Source organism: Neurospora tetraspora, assembly GCF_033439725.1.
Source record: "Neurospora tetraspora strain CBS 560.94 chromosome Unknown B0H65scaffold_2, whole genome shotgun sequence".
Lineage (NCBI taxonomy): Eukaryota > Fungi > Ascomycota > Sordariomycetes > Sordariales > Sordariaceae > Neurospora > Neurospora tetraspora.
The window spans coordinates 6266351-6282073 of NW_026944384.1; the positions used below are offsets into that span (position 1 = coordinate 6266351).

Sequence of the window (15723 nt, forward strand, 5' to 3'; positions counted from 1 at the left end):
CCTACCAATCCTGTCTGGGTGCACCAAAGACGGGAGCTTTTGACCCTGAGACTGAGAACGGCGCCACCGTAATCGTAATAGAAGTCATCGATAGGGGTACGATTAGATTAACGAAAGCAAAGCTTTTGAACGTAAATATCGTGGGTGTTACTACTGGTGAACCTATTTGTGCTGTGTTGATCGTTCACTCGTGCGCACCAGTCGGTATATAACCACGTCGTAGGTCAAGTTCCATCATCCAAACTACGACAGCTGATTAACAGTTGTACATCTTCCGTAGTATAGTGGTCAGTATGTGAGCTTGTCAAGCTTGAACATCAGTTCGATTCGCTCGAGACCCGGGTTCAATTCCCGGCGGGAGAGACCAATCTTTTTTTTTCGCTTTTTTTTACACCCCCATCCATCAATGTCTTTCTTATCTTACTTCTCAGCCCATCCATCCATCGGGTTACCTTTTTTTGCTTTGTTTTACATTGCGACTAAATGACTTCTTTCAACCTCCGCTAACTCAAAAGGGGCACTTCGACATTTTTGCATTCGCAGTGTGGACCACCGAGTCGAGTGACTGCAGCAAAAAAATAGCCACATCCGTGCGCACCGAGAAGATATGTCACTATCGCGACACAAAATAAACAAAGCGAAACAAGGATTGCTTGCATAAAATTCGATTCCTTTGCTACCTAATCACCATGTTGGATGGTATCCTGATAAAAAACATGAACAACAAGAAACGAAACAAAACAAGATGAGCCCGGCTGTCCGGTCATACACCAGCTCCCAGCCCGGTGGTAATCGCGGTCGCCGGCCAGTAGGGCATCCATCCTCCATCCCCAGCGACCCGGGCCGGCCCGGCGGCGGCGGCACAACATCACCACCCACTCCGCTCCAGCGCCGTCCTATCCATCCGGCACCCCTCCTCAACCAACTCGACTCACCTCCTCAAGCAGTTCTGGTCCGATTCCCACAACTATCCGGCACATACCCATGCGTCGCCGCAAAGTTACACAGCCCATGATCATCCACCCCTTCATCCCCCTTGAAATACCCCTCCGTATCAACATAAGCCGGCGCATCCACCAGCCTCCCCGTGCCCGTGCACCTGCAAAGCGCAATCGGGCAGAACCCAAACGTGCACCCGAAGCTGCACAGTCCCAAAAACGCATCACTGATGCCCGCCTGTTTCTCCCCCTGTACACAAGCGGGCGGTAAGAAAGGGGAGTAAGTAGGGACCGTACCAGTATTGGGGGTCAAAGTGCAGGGTGGCTGAGGGCAATACCCGTGGTTACAATCGAATGAGCAAAGACCGGTGTAAATCGCTGTGTAACCGGGCGCAGGGTAGCCGGGGGTGTTGGTTAAGCTGGGAGGGGAGGCGACGCCGCGCTGGTGGCAGACGCAAGCACTGCTGGGGCAGTAGCCGTTGTGGCACGAGAAGGAGCAGAGGCCGGTGAAGTCGTAGAGACCGAAGCCGGAGATGCAGGAGGAGGAGGAGGGAGGAGGGATGGAAGAGGAATAGGGCCCGGAGGTGGAGGAGGATAGGGCGGAGCCCACCCAGGCGTTGTAGTTCTGTAGGGCGATGCCCGAAGTAGGGGAGACGGTGCAGGATTTGGTGATGGGGGAGCCGGTGATGGTTGCCAGGACGGTGGAGCCGCGTAGGAGCTTGATGATTACTGGACCGGTGACGCCCGAAGGGATGGGCACGCTGCCGTGGTAGAGACCGATGCCGCCGTAGGGTTTGCCGTCGTCGTCGAAGGCGGTGGTGGGCTGGATGACGCCGTTGATGGAGACTTGGACTTGCACGTTGGTGGAGGAGCCGAGCAGGGCCGTGTAGAAGATGCGGTCCTTGATGATGGCTTCGGGCAGGTATTCGTACTGCAGCTGGTTGGCCGTGTTGCCCGTCGTGCCGCCGTTGTTGCAGGCGTCGTTGGGGTTGACGCGGTACCAGGCCGTGATGCCCTCCTTGTTGAAGGAGGCCGTGCCGGCCTTGAAGAGCGAGATGACGAAGGGGAGGAAGGCGCGCCAGCCGTCGTGCGGCATGTTCTTGACGTAGTTGAAGGGGGCTTTGCCGTGGGTGCTGTCGAAGGCTTCGTACTGCTTGTCGTCGAGAGGGCCGATGTAGTGCGACTCGCCGTAGTCGTTCCAGGAGATGATCTGCACGTAGTCGGGCGGGTTGTCGATGCTGAGGATCTGTTGCCAGCGGTCGAACCAGAGGTCGTCGCCACGCCAGACCCAGTTCTTGCTGTAGCCGGGCAGGTTCGTGTAGAACCAGGGAGATACCGGCATCATGTAGGGCTTTCCGTTTAGGGCATCGTGGTAGGAAGCATCGGGGTAAGTTGTCATGTCCTGATCCCCCTTGGGCCAAGCGTCCCAGCTGAAGAGGCCATCGGCAACTCCGTTAGCCAAGGAAACGGCTGGATAAGCGCCGACGGACGACCAGTCGGGGATGAAGAAGCACTTGGTGGCTGTCTTGATCTCGCTCCAATCACCAGCGCTCCCAGTGCCTTCAAAGGTGGACACCAAAGGTTGCGAGCCTCGCTTGAAGTATTCGGTCTTTGATCCGTAGTTCGTGATCATGGACTTCACTGTGGCCTTGCTCCACGCGCCGTTGCCGGCGTAGTCAAAGGAGAAGAAGAGCTTGAAGCCCTTCTGCTGGGCGGCGCTGAAGGCCAAAGGCAATTGGACATCGTTGGTCGAGTCGTTGTTGGCCATGTTGAGGGCAAACGCATCGATGCCTGCGGTCTTGGCCAGGTCGATCTGAGTAGCCCAGTCGTTTACCGTGAAGGTCTTGGTGTTGCCCACCTGTCGGGTGGTCGTCAGTCATGGTCCGGCAGCTGTATCAAAGGTCAAAGGTCAACTTACCATGAAGTGAGCAAACACAGCCTTTGGCTCCGCGGCCTGGGCCGCGCTTGCGAGGCCTGCAAGGCATGAAGCCAGACCGACGAGGAACTTGAAGGTATTCATCGTGCCGGACAGATTGGAGTTGTTGCTGTCGAGTGGCTCATGGAAGGAGATGATGATGCTTCTGTGCCAAAGAGATGCAGTCGAAGAGGCGGCATCATGGTTCTATTTGTAGTCATCCATCTTCCTCCTCTCAACGTTGATGTCTCCTCCTCTCAACTCCGAGTCTTGTTGTTCACGGCCCGCTGCCACTCCAAGTTGGTTCAACCTCACGACGGTGTTGCTATGCCTCTCGGCGGCAAGAGCTGACCTCCCCCGCTCCTACTTCTTACTTCTCGCCAGGCACCAGGTGCACCTTCCGCCGTCGGCCGCCCGGATGTCACCAAACGTGATGTCCGCATGACACTCAACGAAAGAATGGTCATGTTGGTGGTTGTTGATGTTTTCGAGCGTTGTAATGCTGAGGGGAATATTGTTGAAGAGGTTGACGACAGTGCGTGACGTTGAGACTTGAGGGTGGCCGTGAAGGTGGTGATGCTGACTGTGGCACCGGTAGCAGTCGTGAGGGTGGTGTTTTACTGAGGCTCTTCTCAGCTTGAAGGACGCGTTCACATTCTACTGTGGACGATGCACAGAGCCGCCTAGAGGTGAAGTAACATAGGTGTGCATGCGTCAGAGAGAATGTGTATGCTAATATCACCTTCTCAATAGAGCTATGGGTTCCCCTCGGTGAGATGTTGGCCGCTCTTCAACTTCCAACAACATCTGCAGTCAGCAATATCCAGCCTTTTTACACTTCCAGTTCACGTGCCACGTCCACGTCAACGGCAATACGGCTGCTGTGCCACCACGGCTAACGGAATGTAGCGAGGCTTCATTAAACAAACAATCCTTATGTGTGTTGGTGGTGTTGGAAAAGGTCAATGACTGAAATTCAATACTGATTTGTTGGCTCGAGACCAACTCTCCTGAGGGTTCTCACATTTTGTTCATGCGTTGAGCTTGATAATTAAAGCCTGGTAACATTCTGTAGGTCTGTTCTGATGGTATGCCAACTCAGTTTCTGACAACAAATTCTCCATCTATGGCTCCCCATTTCAAAGTACCCTTACAGCCTTCAGGACGGGTTAAGATAAGTCTCACTCGGAGTCCCAAGCTAACAAGCAACCCATCATTGTTTTGTATGAAGCACAAATGCAGTGAAGATGAAGTGGTTGCGAATATAGGCCCCTAGGCGAGGTGGAGCCAGCCACCACAGCAGGCAAAGCGCAAAGGAGACACTCGAACATTGCCGATTCAACCGTGAGGTTATCCCCACGATACATCCATTTGCGAGTTTTTCCTTTTCCTCCCGTTGATGTCTTCCATTTTCGTAGGTGAAATTATGTCGTTGGTTCTCCCAATGTCACGGTGTCACCTGTTTGTCAACACCACTTTTCCACTCCACGATGCTACCTCATATTGGACCCTTTACGTCCACCCACTTTCCACTCAGGGTCCATGTCCCAACCTGACACACCCTTAACACTCTCTATGGTTTATTCCCGCAAACCAAATGGCTATCTAGTGCTTCTTCGCACCGTTCAAAAGGTACCTTACCTCGTGAAGATCTCCCTGCAAGGTACTCCCATTCAATAGTCTGGGGTCTAGGTACAATACCTTGCACACACACACACACACACACACGCGTCGATCCTTCTTCGACCCTTGCTTGACAAACATCAGTCAACCTTCCTCCTTAGAACCGCCGAGTACCACACAATCTCTCCGGACAAAAGGCCCCTTAGACAACGGGGTGCTCATAGTTCGAAAAGTCAATATTGCTACAGTTTTCGATTGTCTGTTCTGTCACATGCATCCCCAGACCCAGATCTAGATCCTCCGCAGCTCCGAGACTTGAGACCAAAGGACCAACGACATAAGAGCGTCGTCTTCAAACTTACATACCTACAGGACTGAACAACCAACGACATGAAAGGAAAAAGGAAACGTTACCTCCCTCCCTTCCCCCACGAGGTTCCACGAGAGGCTCCTCGAGATAGACAGCCACATGCAGCAGCACACAAGCGCAGCATCACGGGCGGGCCCCCGTTCCAGCCCCCGTCGATCCGTGCGTGCTGCTTCCCGTCTTCTAGCTCCTTGGACGATACCTGTAGGTAGATATCCTTGTTCCTGACATGATGTCTTGCATATGAACGGTATTCCGGCCCGGTCGTCGTTTTCTTCTCTTTCTGGCACGCCTCAGAGCCTCACACACAGTGCCAACTTCCACGATATTTTCTTCTCCTCGGAGTGAGTGTCCTTCACTACTTATCAAATCTTCAGCTCTGTTACCCATACCTCTACCCCCACTTCAGTGTCCCTCGCCCCTCCTCCCTCCACTCGGGTTCGGACCCCAGACTATTGCACAAAGACACACCATGTCCTTCCTGTCCTTCCTGTCCTGCTGCCCTGCTGTCCTGCCCTTTTCACCAGCCTTCTTGATACGATATTCCGAGGGCCAGCCCTCGCGATCAGGAACTGGTGGTGATTATCACGGCAAGCGTCGGTGCGTCGACTTCATGATGTCTTGAAGGGACGGGATGTAAGGATCCTCAAGGTGCCCACCGCCGGGGATATCCTGGACTCTGAATAGGAAAGTACGACTTACTGTGTGTGCATCTATCATCGGATCACCGGCATGAACAACTTGAACCTGGCGGGCGACTCGCTCTTTCCGATTTGTATGGACAGAGAAAATAAAAAATCGAACAATTGTCTCCGAAGTACTCTCCAATCTTTGTCCCGCCTCTCCTACTATGGTGTCCTTTCACTTCGTTTTGACATTGGCTTTTTGCCTGGTTTCGATCCCCAAAGGTTAATCGTACGTACCCCGATGGCTTCGATTACGGCGGCACTGTTCCCAGAAGTCAAAATCTCTCTGCCACAAGCAAGCAGGATCGGTAGTGTATTGTAGACGTAAAAAGAAGTGTAGATAAAAGAGGTGATGATGCCGCATTGCTACCTGACTTGTTAACTCGGAGTATATACATATCATTCAATAACCAAGACCAGACCAGGCAGACCAGGCAGGCAGCCTCTACCCTCATCCTGCGACTTGCCCTCCAGACAATGGACGACGGGATGCATGATGGAAAAACATGATATCCCCCAGCAGAAGTGGTTATCAATAAATGACAAGACAATAAGTTCACCAGTAACACCTACGATATTTACGTTCAAGCTTTGCTTTTGTTTTACCTCCGGTGAACGTACAAATATTGTAATTGACTAGCTAGCCAGATGTTCATTTTACCTCTGTTGACGTATCTACTTTAGAACATCTGCGTTGTTGTAAAGCTGAAGATCACGACATTTGCATGCTCTGGGCGCTAGGACGAAACTTCATCTGACATCGACAGCTCCTGGCGTTATGTGCATACCAGGATGTTATTATGTGTCATATCATATCTCTATATATACCTTCGACCTGCTTGGATCCACCACTCTAAAACCATATTAACACAAAGTTGGATATCATAAAGTCAAAAAAACCTCCGTCCTTCACCCTCCTCTTTCCCTTCCCTTCGACTTCTCTCCCCTCCATCCTGTAGCTTCCATCCCCCCTTTCTTCTCCCCTATCTCTCCTCCCTTCCAGTAACATCACAGCCGATCAACCCCAACGATCACGACCAACACCCCAACTAACTCTTCTCATTCCCAACAGCAGGCAGCGTACTCGGCTCATTCTCATTCGTCACCCCGCTATACGCCGGCCTGGGCACTCCATCCGGAATCACCGGCCCACTCATCATCTCCGCCATCGCCTCGTCGTAGCTCGGCGGCGCGTCGTCATACGGCGGCTCTTCCTGTCCTGGCGCCAGTTGCGGCGGGTACAAGGGGTCTGCTGGCGGCGGTACCACTCCAGCTGCCACTCCTGAAAAGGCGGGTGGTGGTTGGGCGGTGTTAGTTCGTGGGGGTAGGGCTGGCGGCTGTTGCTGTGGCGCTGTTGAAGGACCGGCTTCGGCGGAGGAGGAGGTGGTGGGACGCGCTGGTTGCGATGGTGGACGCCGGGATTGAGGACGCTTGTTCTTGCCTTGCTTCATGGCTTCGATGAGGGCGGCGGGCGGGGCGATGCCGGAGTAGACTTCTACGGAAGAGAAGTGCAGCGGGAGGTGGATTTCCTGGGCGAGGTCGGCGCCTTCGTGCTTGTTGCGGCCGAAGAGGGAGGTGCTGGCGTGGGCGTGGGAGCCAGAGGCGAGGGGTTTGCCCCAGGAGAGACCGAGTTTGACTTCGAGTTGGTATTCACGGCTGTGTTAAAGGGTGGAGTTAGTAGAGTTCTGGAGGGATGCTCGGAGGAAAAGGGGAACTAACCTGAGGTTACATGTGACAAAGCTCGGCATGATGGTGTTTGGTAAGGGTTGGTTGCACCAGATGTCGTTTGGCAGGACCACTTCTGTCCCCACAGCGTCTCCGAGTCTCGAGACGGGAATGCTGAGTCCCTGTCGTGATACAATCACCCAGCGACTGGTCTCTGTGTTGATCAGATCGTGACATCTGACATCCGTCTGGCCAATCAGGTCGATCTGGATGGCCGTTAGGAAGATCTCTGCGTCTGATCCCGCAAGCTTCTTTGCAATGAGACGGAGTGGGATCGGTTGGTTGCAAGTGATGATGGCAGGATGGGGAAGTCGAGCGGACATCTCTATCGACGGAGGCACTTCGGGCTCAGTTGTAAGTTTCCCGTCAGCCGTTGTTGGGGCTGAAGATGACCCTGCGTTGCTACTCCCGCTCCACCCGCTGAAGAAAGAAGCCCGTTTCTTTGAAGGCGCGTTTGTCATTGGGCTTCGTGGACGGAATGTGAAGGGTCGTCTGGCATAGGCTTCGTGGTTCGTCTTGGGCGGCCTTGGAGGCTCAATGGGAAGGAATTTCAAGCCGGTCGCCATCCTCCAGTTCTCCTTGAAAATACCCGGTCTCTGAATGGTAACCTTGACATAGTACCGGATCTCGCACTGGCCTGGGAATCCGGTGAAACTGGGTGGGAGCGTCTTTGTGACATGGGAGTACATCAGCTGCTTGGTGCCGTCCATAACACGAATGCCACCGAGACCGAACAAGCCAGCACCTGACGCTATTCCACCAGCACCGGAGAGGCCTCCGAGTTTGGCCATGGCGACAGGGTCACCGCAAGCATTGTTGAAGGGAACCTTGAACTGGAAAGGGAATCTGTGTTGGCCGGCGGCTAGGACATAGGGCTGTTGCAACGCGTTGCTCTTCTCGTCGGGGGGGAAGGCCTGGGTGACTTTGTATAGGATCTTGTGGTTCTCGTAGATAACATCCCCCGTTGGAGTGCGCTCCTTCTGAGCGATGCCCGTCCCTGAGCCATCGGCGGGTACTCCCAAGGCCGACTTGGCTTCACCCTCAAGCTTGACGATGATGCCACCAATCTGCTCTGGACGACTGAGAGTGAGGACGACCTGGCCGCGGATGATGTCCAGGTTTGTGTAGAATTCGGGAGGGTTTTCGAGAGCTATCCTTATCGACATGGCTGCGGTTGATTATCGTTATGTGTTTTGATGCTGTCGTTGCCAAGGAAGAGCCCGGGTATAAGTCAACAAGATAATGGAAAAGAACTCTTATATTCGGTTTCCTCGAACCTTAGGAGGAATTATATAGATGAAGACAAGATGACGACCTCTTGTACCGAAAATTTCAAAGCCTGGTTTGTTTACTTGTTGACGGGGAAGACCCTCACTGAATGATCGGAGGATTTGCCGTTATAAGTGCTTGGTAACAATTTCGTGATCCGCCCCAGATGTTTAGGGCGGCCTCCGCTGTTACGTCAGACGGAGAATCACCTGTCGGAACTGGCCGAGGTGCCTGAATTCCACTCAAGTTCCCGTGGGCTGGGCCGCCGCCGCCCGCATGGTACCTGTATTAGGAAAGCGGTCAGCGCGTGCTTATCTTATCGGCCACATGTTTTGCGGGGCATGTTTTTTCTGCCGCCTGGTCCACTCAAAAAAAGATGTCGGCCAGGGTCCGGCACAGGCACAAGCTCTCTTCAGCGTGTGGTACCTCTCACAGTACAGCGTTGCGCGACTGACTTTGAAGATCGAGTCTCGACCCGGACAGAGATCGACCGAAACGACGAACCCTCCACGATCCCAGCCTTCTCGTCCGACCTCGATCCCGAGTCGTCTTCCTCCACACACCTACCCACGACAGCATTGACTCGACTATACTATGCCCAAGGCAGCGAAGGCGTCCAAGAAGTCGGGGGGCGGCAACCCCTACGACCGCAAGGGGGGCGGCGGCGGCGGCAAGGCTACCAACACCAACATCTTCAAATTCGACAAGGACTTCGGCCAGCATATCCTCAAGAACCCCGGTATCTCGGATGCCATTGTCGACAAGGCCTTCCTCAAGCCCACCGATGTCGTCGTCGAAGTCGGTCCCGGTACCGGTAACATCACCGTCCGCGCCCTCGAGAAGGCCAAGAAGGTCATCGCCATCGAACTCGATCCTCGTATGGGTGCCGAAGTCACCAAGCGTGTCCAGGGCACTCCCCTAGCCAAGAAGCTCGAAGTCATCCTTGGCGATGTCATCAAGATGCCCGAAATGCCTCCATGCGACGCCCTCATCTCCAACACTCCCTACCAGATTTCCAGTCCTCTCATCTTCAAGATGCTGGCCATGCCCAACCCGCCCCGCGTCGCCGTACTCATGTTCCAGAGAGAATTCGCAAAGAGATTGGTCGCTAGGCCGGGTGATGCTCTCTACTCCAGGTTGAGTGTCAACGTCAACTTCTGGGCCACATGCAAGCACATCATGAAGGTCGGCAAGCAGAACTTCAAGCCTCCTCCCAAGGTCGAGTCCGACGTCGTCAGAATTGAACCCCTTGTTGGCTCGGCGCGCCCCAACATTGCTTTCGAGGAGTTCGACGGTCTTCTTCGTATTGCTTTCAACCGCAAGAACAAGACCCTCTACGCCGGCTTCAACCAGAAGGAGGTCCTCAACATGTGCGAAAGGGTATGTTTCTTCCTGTGTTTCACAAGCTCCATCTCTTACTGACCACTTTACTTCCAGAACTACAAGGTCTACTGCACTCTCAACAACATCCCCATCGACGAGTCCCTCGCCTCCGCCGCCGACCTTGCCGCCGCCGGCGCCACCAACGATGCTATGGACGTCGAGATGGATGACGACAACGAAGACAACGATAACGAGGAGAACAACGATGACGAGGCCATGGAGGAGGATGAGGACGAGGACATGCCCGTTTTCTTCAAGGAGCAGAACGACGCCAACGCTAAGGACGCCAAGACACCCAGCAAGAACCCCAAGTCCAAGGTCGCGCTGATAGTCAAGGCCAAGTTGAACAAGGTGCTTACGAGCACCGGGTTGGCGGACAAGAGAGCTAGGCAGTGCGATCAGAACGACTTCCTCAAGTTGTTGCTCGGTAGGTTTTTTCCCGGTTTCCCTTCCTGGTGGACAACCTCGCTAATACCCCTGACAGCTTTCCACGAGGAGGGTATCCACTTCTCTTAGACACTGTTGTTATTACGAACAAGCACAGGAATAATCGGCGTACCGGGCGTTTTTGGGGATCGGGAAAATGTTGCTTTTACAATTCTTTGTTTTGTTCCATCTGTCGTGGAAATACCATTGATCTCTATACTAGGATTTGGACGATTATATAAGCCAACGAATCAGCCTGCCATTTTTGCAGGGAATCGAACCATATTGATTCTTCGTTTGGATCACTAGCGCGTCCGTTGTTGTTTTCTTCTTCATCGCCTTCAAGAAATGATCCTGAGAAGCAACTGCTGACAACACCAGACCTACCGCACCGAGATGTCTTCTATAGTAACACCATGGATCGGGGAGCGGTCAGCAACGTAGAGGTATCACTAAAACAAGTCGCCGTTCTTATCCTTCTCTTCCATGCTTCCACCTCCATCTTCTGGACCCGACAACCACAGCCGCAGCCCCCGACCCAAGCAAGGTCTCAGCATCGGTGCCATCGCCGGCATCGCGGCCCTAGCATCCCTCTACTTCTGCATCCGCCGCCGACAGAAACACTACAAACAGCCGCCGCCTCGCTCCCTCTACCAGCAGCCCGACCAGTTCAACGCAGCCACACACTCACGACTCTTCCTGGGGCAACTGACGGTCCCGGCGGCGCCACCGTTTCGAGTCCGACCTTCTCCCATGCTCCGACCTTCCGGCACCTCCCCCGACATCTCCTTCCATCCCATCTTTTTCCTCACCTCACATTCCATCCCAAGTTTCAACTACACAATGTCGAGAGGAATGCTCATTCATTCCCGGAGATCGAATCCCAACATCTTCGGAAGCTCCCAGTCCAGACCTCGAGCCCCCGACCGAGCGAGCGAGTCGCCTCGGGATTCCTCTCTCAACAACCCCAACCAGTCAAAATGCACAAACTCCGCAAACGCAAACCAACTTTTTCTGAAAAAAACGCTTGTATTTGGCGGATCCAACGGGCCGTTAAAAACCCCAGTGGGGAAAAGGTACCCGGTCTACTTTACAGGCCCGAAGAACCAACCAAACCAAAACCAAACCAAAACCAAACCAAAGCCAAATCCGCTGATCAAGGCCAAATCCGCCTCATTTCCCAACAGCCCCTATGTCTCTTCTCCGCCTTCTTCACCCTCCCCTCCCCAGCCTTGTACTCCTCCGCCGCCTTCCTCACCGCCTCCCGCCACCGCTGCCACTGCGTGTACTCATTAATGTCCCCAAACCGCTCCTGATATTCCTGCTCCTGCGCCTCGATCTTCCTCTCCAGCTCCTCGATCTCCTTATCCAGCTCCTCCTGCTGCTGCTGCTCCTCACGAACCTCCTGCCACACCCTATCACACACCTTGCTCAGAGACTCCTCCAGACTCTCCTCCTTCTCCTCCTCCTCCTCCTGCTGCTGCTCCTCCTGCTCCTCCTCCTCCTCCTCCTCCCTCTTCCGCTTCACCCCCCTGCTGCTATGTACAAGATCGCTGTTCGTTTCGCTCGGATACATCCTAAGAAAGCTAGCTAAATATCCCGCCGCCGGAGGAGCAGCAGCAGCAGGAACTCGTACTGCAGCCAGAGGCTCAGAGTTAGTCGACATTCGGTTCATAGAAGGCATGATGATTGATTGAGAGTGTAAACTTAGCTGGTTTTGTGATTGCGATTGAAAAAAAGCTTGTTGTGTGGTTGATGAACAAGAGCACAAGTTTGTTGAAAGAGGGAAGAAATGGAATTTGGGGGAGGGGCAGGACGGAATTCCTTATGGCCCCCGCGACGAGTGGCTGGTGCGTGGGCTGTGGCAGTCGTGGCAAATCTGCAGACCTCTTGCATGATTGCATCTGAGGGGGTTTGTATGCTGTGAGGCGGTTCGTAGGTGACGCGGGAGGGGGTTTGTATGCAGTTCTACCAGCAGCCTGGCCGAGGACCTCGGTATTTAGGTTTCCTGGTCTCGAAGGGCGTAGACCCCAATGGAATCAAGCTGCAATGCATGTCGTTGCATGCAGCGGTCAACATTAGCCAAGCCGAGCCGAGCTGGACCTTCGACTCGGCTCGGCTTGCCTTACCAGAAGGCCAGCTCGGCTTGACTGTGGCTCGGCTCGAGCTGGCTTGTTGAGCTTGCTTCGAAATTTATATACCAAAATCCTCCTTTTTCCCCGCAAGTAAGAACAATTAACCACTTTTTACAACGCTTCTATTAGTAAAACCTATAAATTATACACTCTAACGCAGATACGGATGTTGAAGAGACGAAAATTTTTATATATGTACCTCGGTCTAGTCATCCTGCAGAAGAATTTGGGTATATACTCCAAGAAATAATAGGAGTTACTAATTATACAAGCCGGACGAGCCGAGCCGAGCTAAGCCTACCCTCCGGCTTGCTCAAAATTTTGGCTGGCTTGGCTCGTTAAAAATATCTTGAGCTCGGCGCGGCTCGAGCCCAGCTTGGCTAATGTTGACCGCTGGTTGCATGCGACTGCATATGATGGCTGCCGTTGGCATTGTTTTGAAGCGGCCCGGGAGGTTCTCAGGGTTCTCACAATCCGGACGGGCGCTCGCCATAGCGGCAAGCCAGGCTTGAATTGATTCGGCGAGAAATCAGCAAGCAGAGGATCTAGAATGCGGGACGGTATCAGAGGCTGGAAGTCCTGGGGCCTGTACGGGTAGAGATGGTTGGTTTGATGGTGTGGTAGTTGATTGCCTCTACAAGAACGAAAGCTACCTAAGTAGGCCATGAGAGACTCCAACAATCCAAGTCCAGAGGTCCCTCCTCATCATGTACTCAGTGTTGAACCATACGGAGGAGGTGATCACGAGAGACGACGAAAAGTGGTGGTGAATGTCTTGATTGATTGAAGAGAGAGAGAGAAAGACCAAAGGAAAAGGGACGAAGTCCAGCTTATATACAGGGTAAGCATGTGTGGATCGTATCCACCTTGTGCCAACAATGCCAAGACATGGTGATGGCTTCAACACTCAGTGTACCTTCCCTACTACTAATGTATAAAGTATAAGGACCTGCAATCTGGTTGGAAACTCAGCTCGAAGCCACACCTCATCGCACAATCTATTCGCCAGCTGCTCCAGACTCTCCTCCTCCTCCCTCTTCCTCTTCACCCCCCTGCTATGTACATGATCGCTGTTTTTGTTTTCGCTGATTTCGCTGACTGGATACATTCTATGGAAACTACTAGATAACCCCCCCGCCGGAGGAACAGCAGCAGTCGGAACTCGCACTGCAGCCAAAGGCTCAGAGAGTCAGTGGAGTGTCTGTTCGACATTTTGATTGAATTCGGATGATAAACTTGGCTGGTTTCGTGATTGCGATTGCAAAAAAGCTTGTCGTTGTGGTTGATCGTTCGGAGCACAAGTTTGATGTAAGAGGGAAGCTCGTAACCTTCCTCGCGCAACTTCTTGCTATCCTGATCCGGGTAACTCCGTGAGAGTTCCTGTATCCGAAGCGAGTAGTATGATGACGTTGGAGTGTCGGGACGTTCCGGAGGTGAGAGGCTTGGACTGGATTGACGGAAGGAAAGGAAGTCCACGTCTGTGGGCGTAAAGCTTGTCTGAATGGATCTCTTGGGATATGGGTATGAGGGGTCCCATTGCCCACATGAGGGATATGGAGGTAGTGCCGCACGTTGTGCTTGTCGTGTTGTATGCGCCTCGGTGGTGGTGGACGTTGTGCCTCTTTCAGAATCCGGCAATCCGCTGACGAGGTCGTGGAACAGACGCTTCGCTGTGGCACTGAAACCGAAGACCGATGAGGAAGACCTGAGATCACCGCAAAGCGGGTTAGCCAAACCGAGCGCGACAAGGTAACAATACAAAGAGTCTCAAGGTCTCCACTGGCTAAGTAGGCCTGACGAAGTAGGATTCGCACCTACCTGATGAAGAAAGAAAAAGCTGAATGATGCCGAAAACCGATGACTGATGATAAAGACCCGAGATGACTGACCGCAAAGGAAGTTAGCCAAATGAACACGAGGTAAGCCAGCTGCCCAGGAGGGTTGTTTTGATGGGAGAGGCAATGGTTGATTAGGAGAACGGACCTTAAGTGGTCAAGCACGAAGCGTGGCCGGCCTACTGGGCGTAGCATGGGCTACCAGCTGCTTGGCTTTGGTCTTGTCGAACAACCAGGTAGAGAATCGACATGGCGAATGAAGAACGCAAGCTGGTGGTGGCATTGGTGAATGCCTTGAAGCAGGTTATGGAAGATCAAGAGCCCTTGGCGAAATGGAACAGCATTGGGCGTATGATGTGACGGAAGTAGAAGGCCGAGGACAGAAAATGGGCTGGATCAAGTACTTGTCTGATGAATAAAGGAGGAAACGGAATATGGTTGAGAAGTGCTTGATTCTGATGAGCAAAAGAAGCTAGCCAAAGGGCTGGGGGAGACGTCTTTATATATATAAATCCAGGGAGCCCACCAGACTTCCAATCAGCCGTTTGGGTTATTTTCGTGGATGGCTTCCTTCCCTGACAGACTTGTGCTCCTTCTGTGCCAGCCAATGTTGTGACGGCTTCCTTCTAGTTGTAAGGACGGCTGCCTTCCTTTTACATGTGGGTGGGAAACAGGTGTGGGTGGCAGGCCTAAAATATTGCAAATGAGTGTCAGTGGAGGGAAGCCGAAAGGAAGAGTGGCAGATGGTAGATACTATACTTGGAACAGGTGGACTTGGAAGAGCCAGGCAGGCGCGATGCTTCCGCCCAACTAGACTCATGTCCCCCTTCAACCCACAGCAACCATCGCCCAGCGCGCGAACGGAGTTGCTCTTCAACTGGGTCTTGTCATTCACCGACGGAACACTGACATCAAGCATCTTCGGGTCATTGTTGTCGGATACTGACCAAGAGACAAGAGCAAAGCTCAGCTTTCTTCCTCGCATCCCCAGCCCATAGCCAGAGATTACAATGAAAAAAGCGAAAAAAAAAAGCCAGAAGCCAAAAAAAACCCCAGAAAAAAGGTATTGATTCTTCAACCCTTTTTGTCTCCATTTTTTTTTTTTTTTTTTTTTTTGGCCAGAGTCATTAGGGTCATTAGGTTTCAGCCTTCTTCGCCTTCCTCCGCTGCCTCCTCTCCCTCTCCCTCTTCTTCCTCCCCTCCGACTTCTTCACCACCTTACAGGTACAGGTATGTTCCCCAAATCTTTTCCATGGGCGCCCTTCTTGCCGCTTTGAAAACGGTTTAACTTGCTTGCCGCACTTCTTCTTCTTCCCCTTGCCCTTGGGCTGAGGAGTAGAACAATAGGTGCGGGAAGGATGAGGCGCTGCCAGAGTCTTTTGAGCTACTGACCTCTCCTGCCCCTCCCCCTGCTGTTTGTC

At 53.0% G+C, this 15723-nt stretch overlaps 4 protein-coding genes and 1 non-coding gene across 5 annotated transcripts; 2 read left to right on the forward strand and 3 right to left on the reverse strand.

Moving 5' to 3' along the window:
* Positions 1-270: 270 nt before the first annotated feature.
* Positions 271-363, forward strand: B0H65DRAFT_t105. The gene has a single exon. It is a non-coding gene; the product is annotated as a tRNA-Asp (tRNA).
* Positions 364-939: 576 nt separating this feature from the next.
* B0H65DRAFT_421448 (glycosyl hydrolase family 71-domain-containing protein) lies at positions 940-2958 on the reverse strand (the record flags this gene model as incomplete). Its single annotated transcript, XM_062824343.1, has 2 exons — positions 940-2796; positions 2857-2958. 2 exons carry the CDS (start codon positions 2956-2958, stop codon positions 940-942), a joined length of 1959 nt encoding a protein of 652 aa, XP_062685309.1.
* A 3399-nt stretch (positions 2959-6357) lies between these two features.
* On the reverse strand, positions 6358-8698 carry B0H65DRAFT_587184 (uncharacterized protein). The gene is made up of 2 exons (XM_062830965.1): positions 7249-8698; positions 6358-7185 (listed from the first exon to the last, which is right to left on the reverse strand). Exons 1-2 carry the CDS (start codon positions 8418-8420, stop codon positions 6579-6581), a joined length of 1779 nt encoding a protein of 592 aa, XP_062685310.1. The 5' UTR covers positions 8421-8698; the 3' UTR covers positions 6358-6578.
* Positions 8699-9117: 419 nt separating this feature from the next.
* On the forward strand, positions 9118-10422 carry B0H65DRAFT_419081 (S-adenosyl-L-methionine-dependent methyltransferase; the record flags this gene model as incomplete). Its single annotated transcript, XM_062824181.1, has 3 exons — positions 9118-9903; positions 9961-10333; positions 10391-10422. 3 exons carry the CDS (start codon positions 9118-9120, stop codon positions 10420-10422), a joined length of 1191 nt encoding a protein of 396 aa, XP_062685311.1.
* Positions 10423-11488: 1066 nt separating this feature from the next.
* B0H65DRAFT_569611 (uncharacterized protein) lies at positions 11489-12383 on the reverse strand (the record flags this gene model as incomplete). Its single annotated transcript, XM_062830417.1, has 1 exon — positions 11489-12383. The coding sequence occupies exon 1, from the start codon at positions 12014-12016 to the stop codon at positions 11489-11491; it is 528 nt and encodes a 175-aa protein (XP_062685312.1). The 5' UTR covers positions 12017-12383.
* Positions 12384-15723: the final 3340 nt, after the last annotated feature.

Coding starts and splice junctions, on each gene's coding strand:
- B0H65DRAFT_587184 (XM_062830965.1), bottom strand. CDS start 8,420: ATGTCGATAAGGATAGCTCTCGAAAACCCTCCCGAATTCTACACAAAC. Junction 7,186..7,248: donor TTTGTCACATGTAACCTCAG/GTTAGTTCCCCT, acceptor CCTTTAACACAG/CCGTGAATACCAACTCGAAG.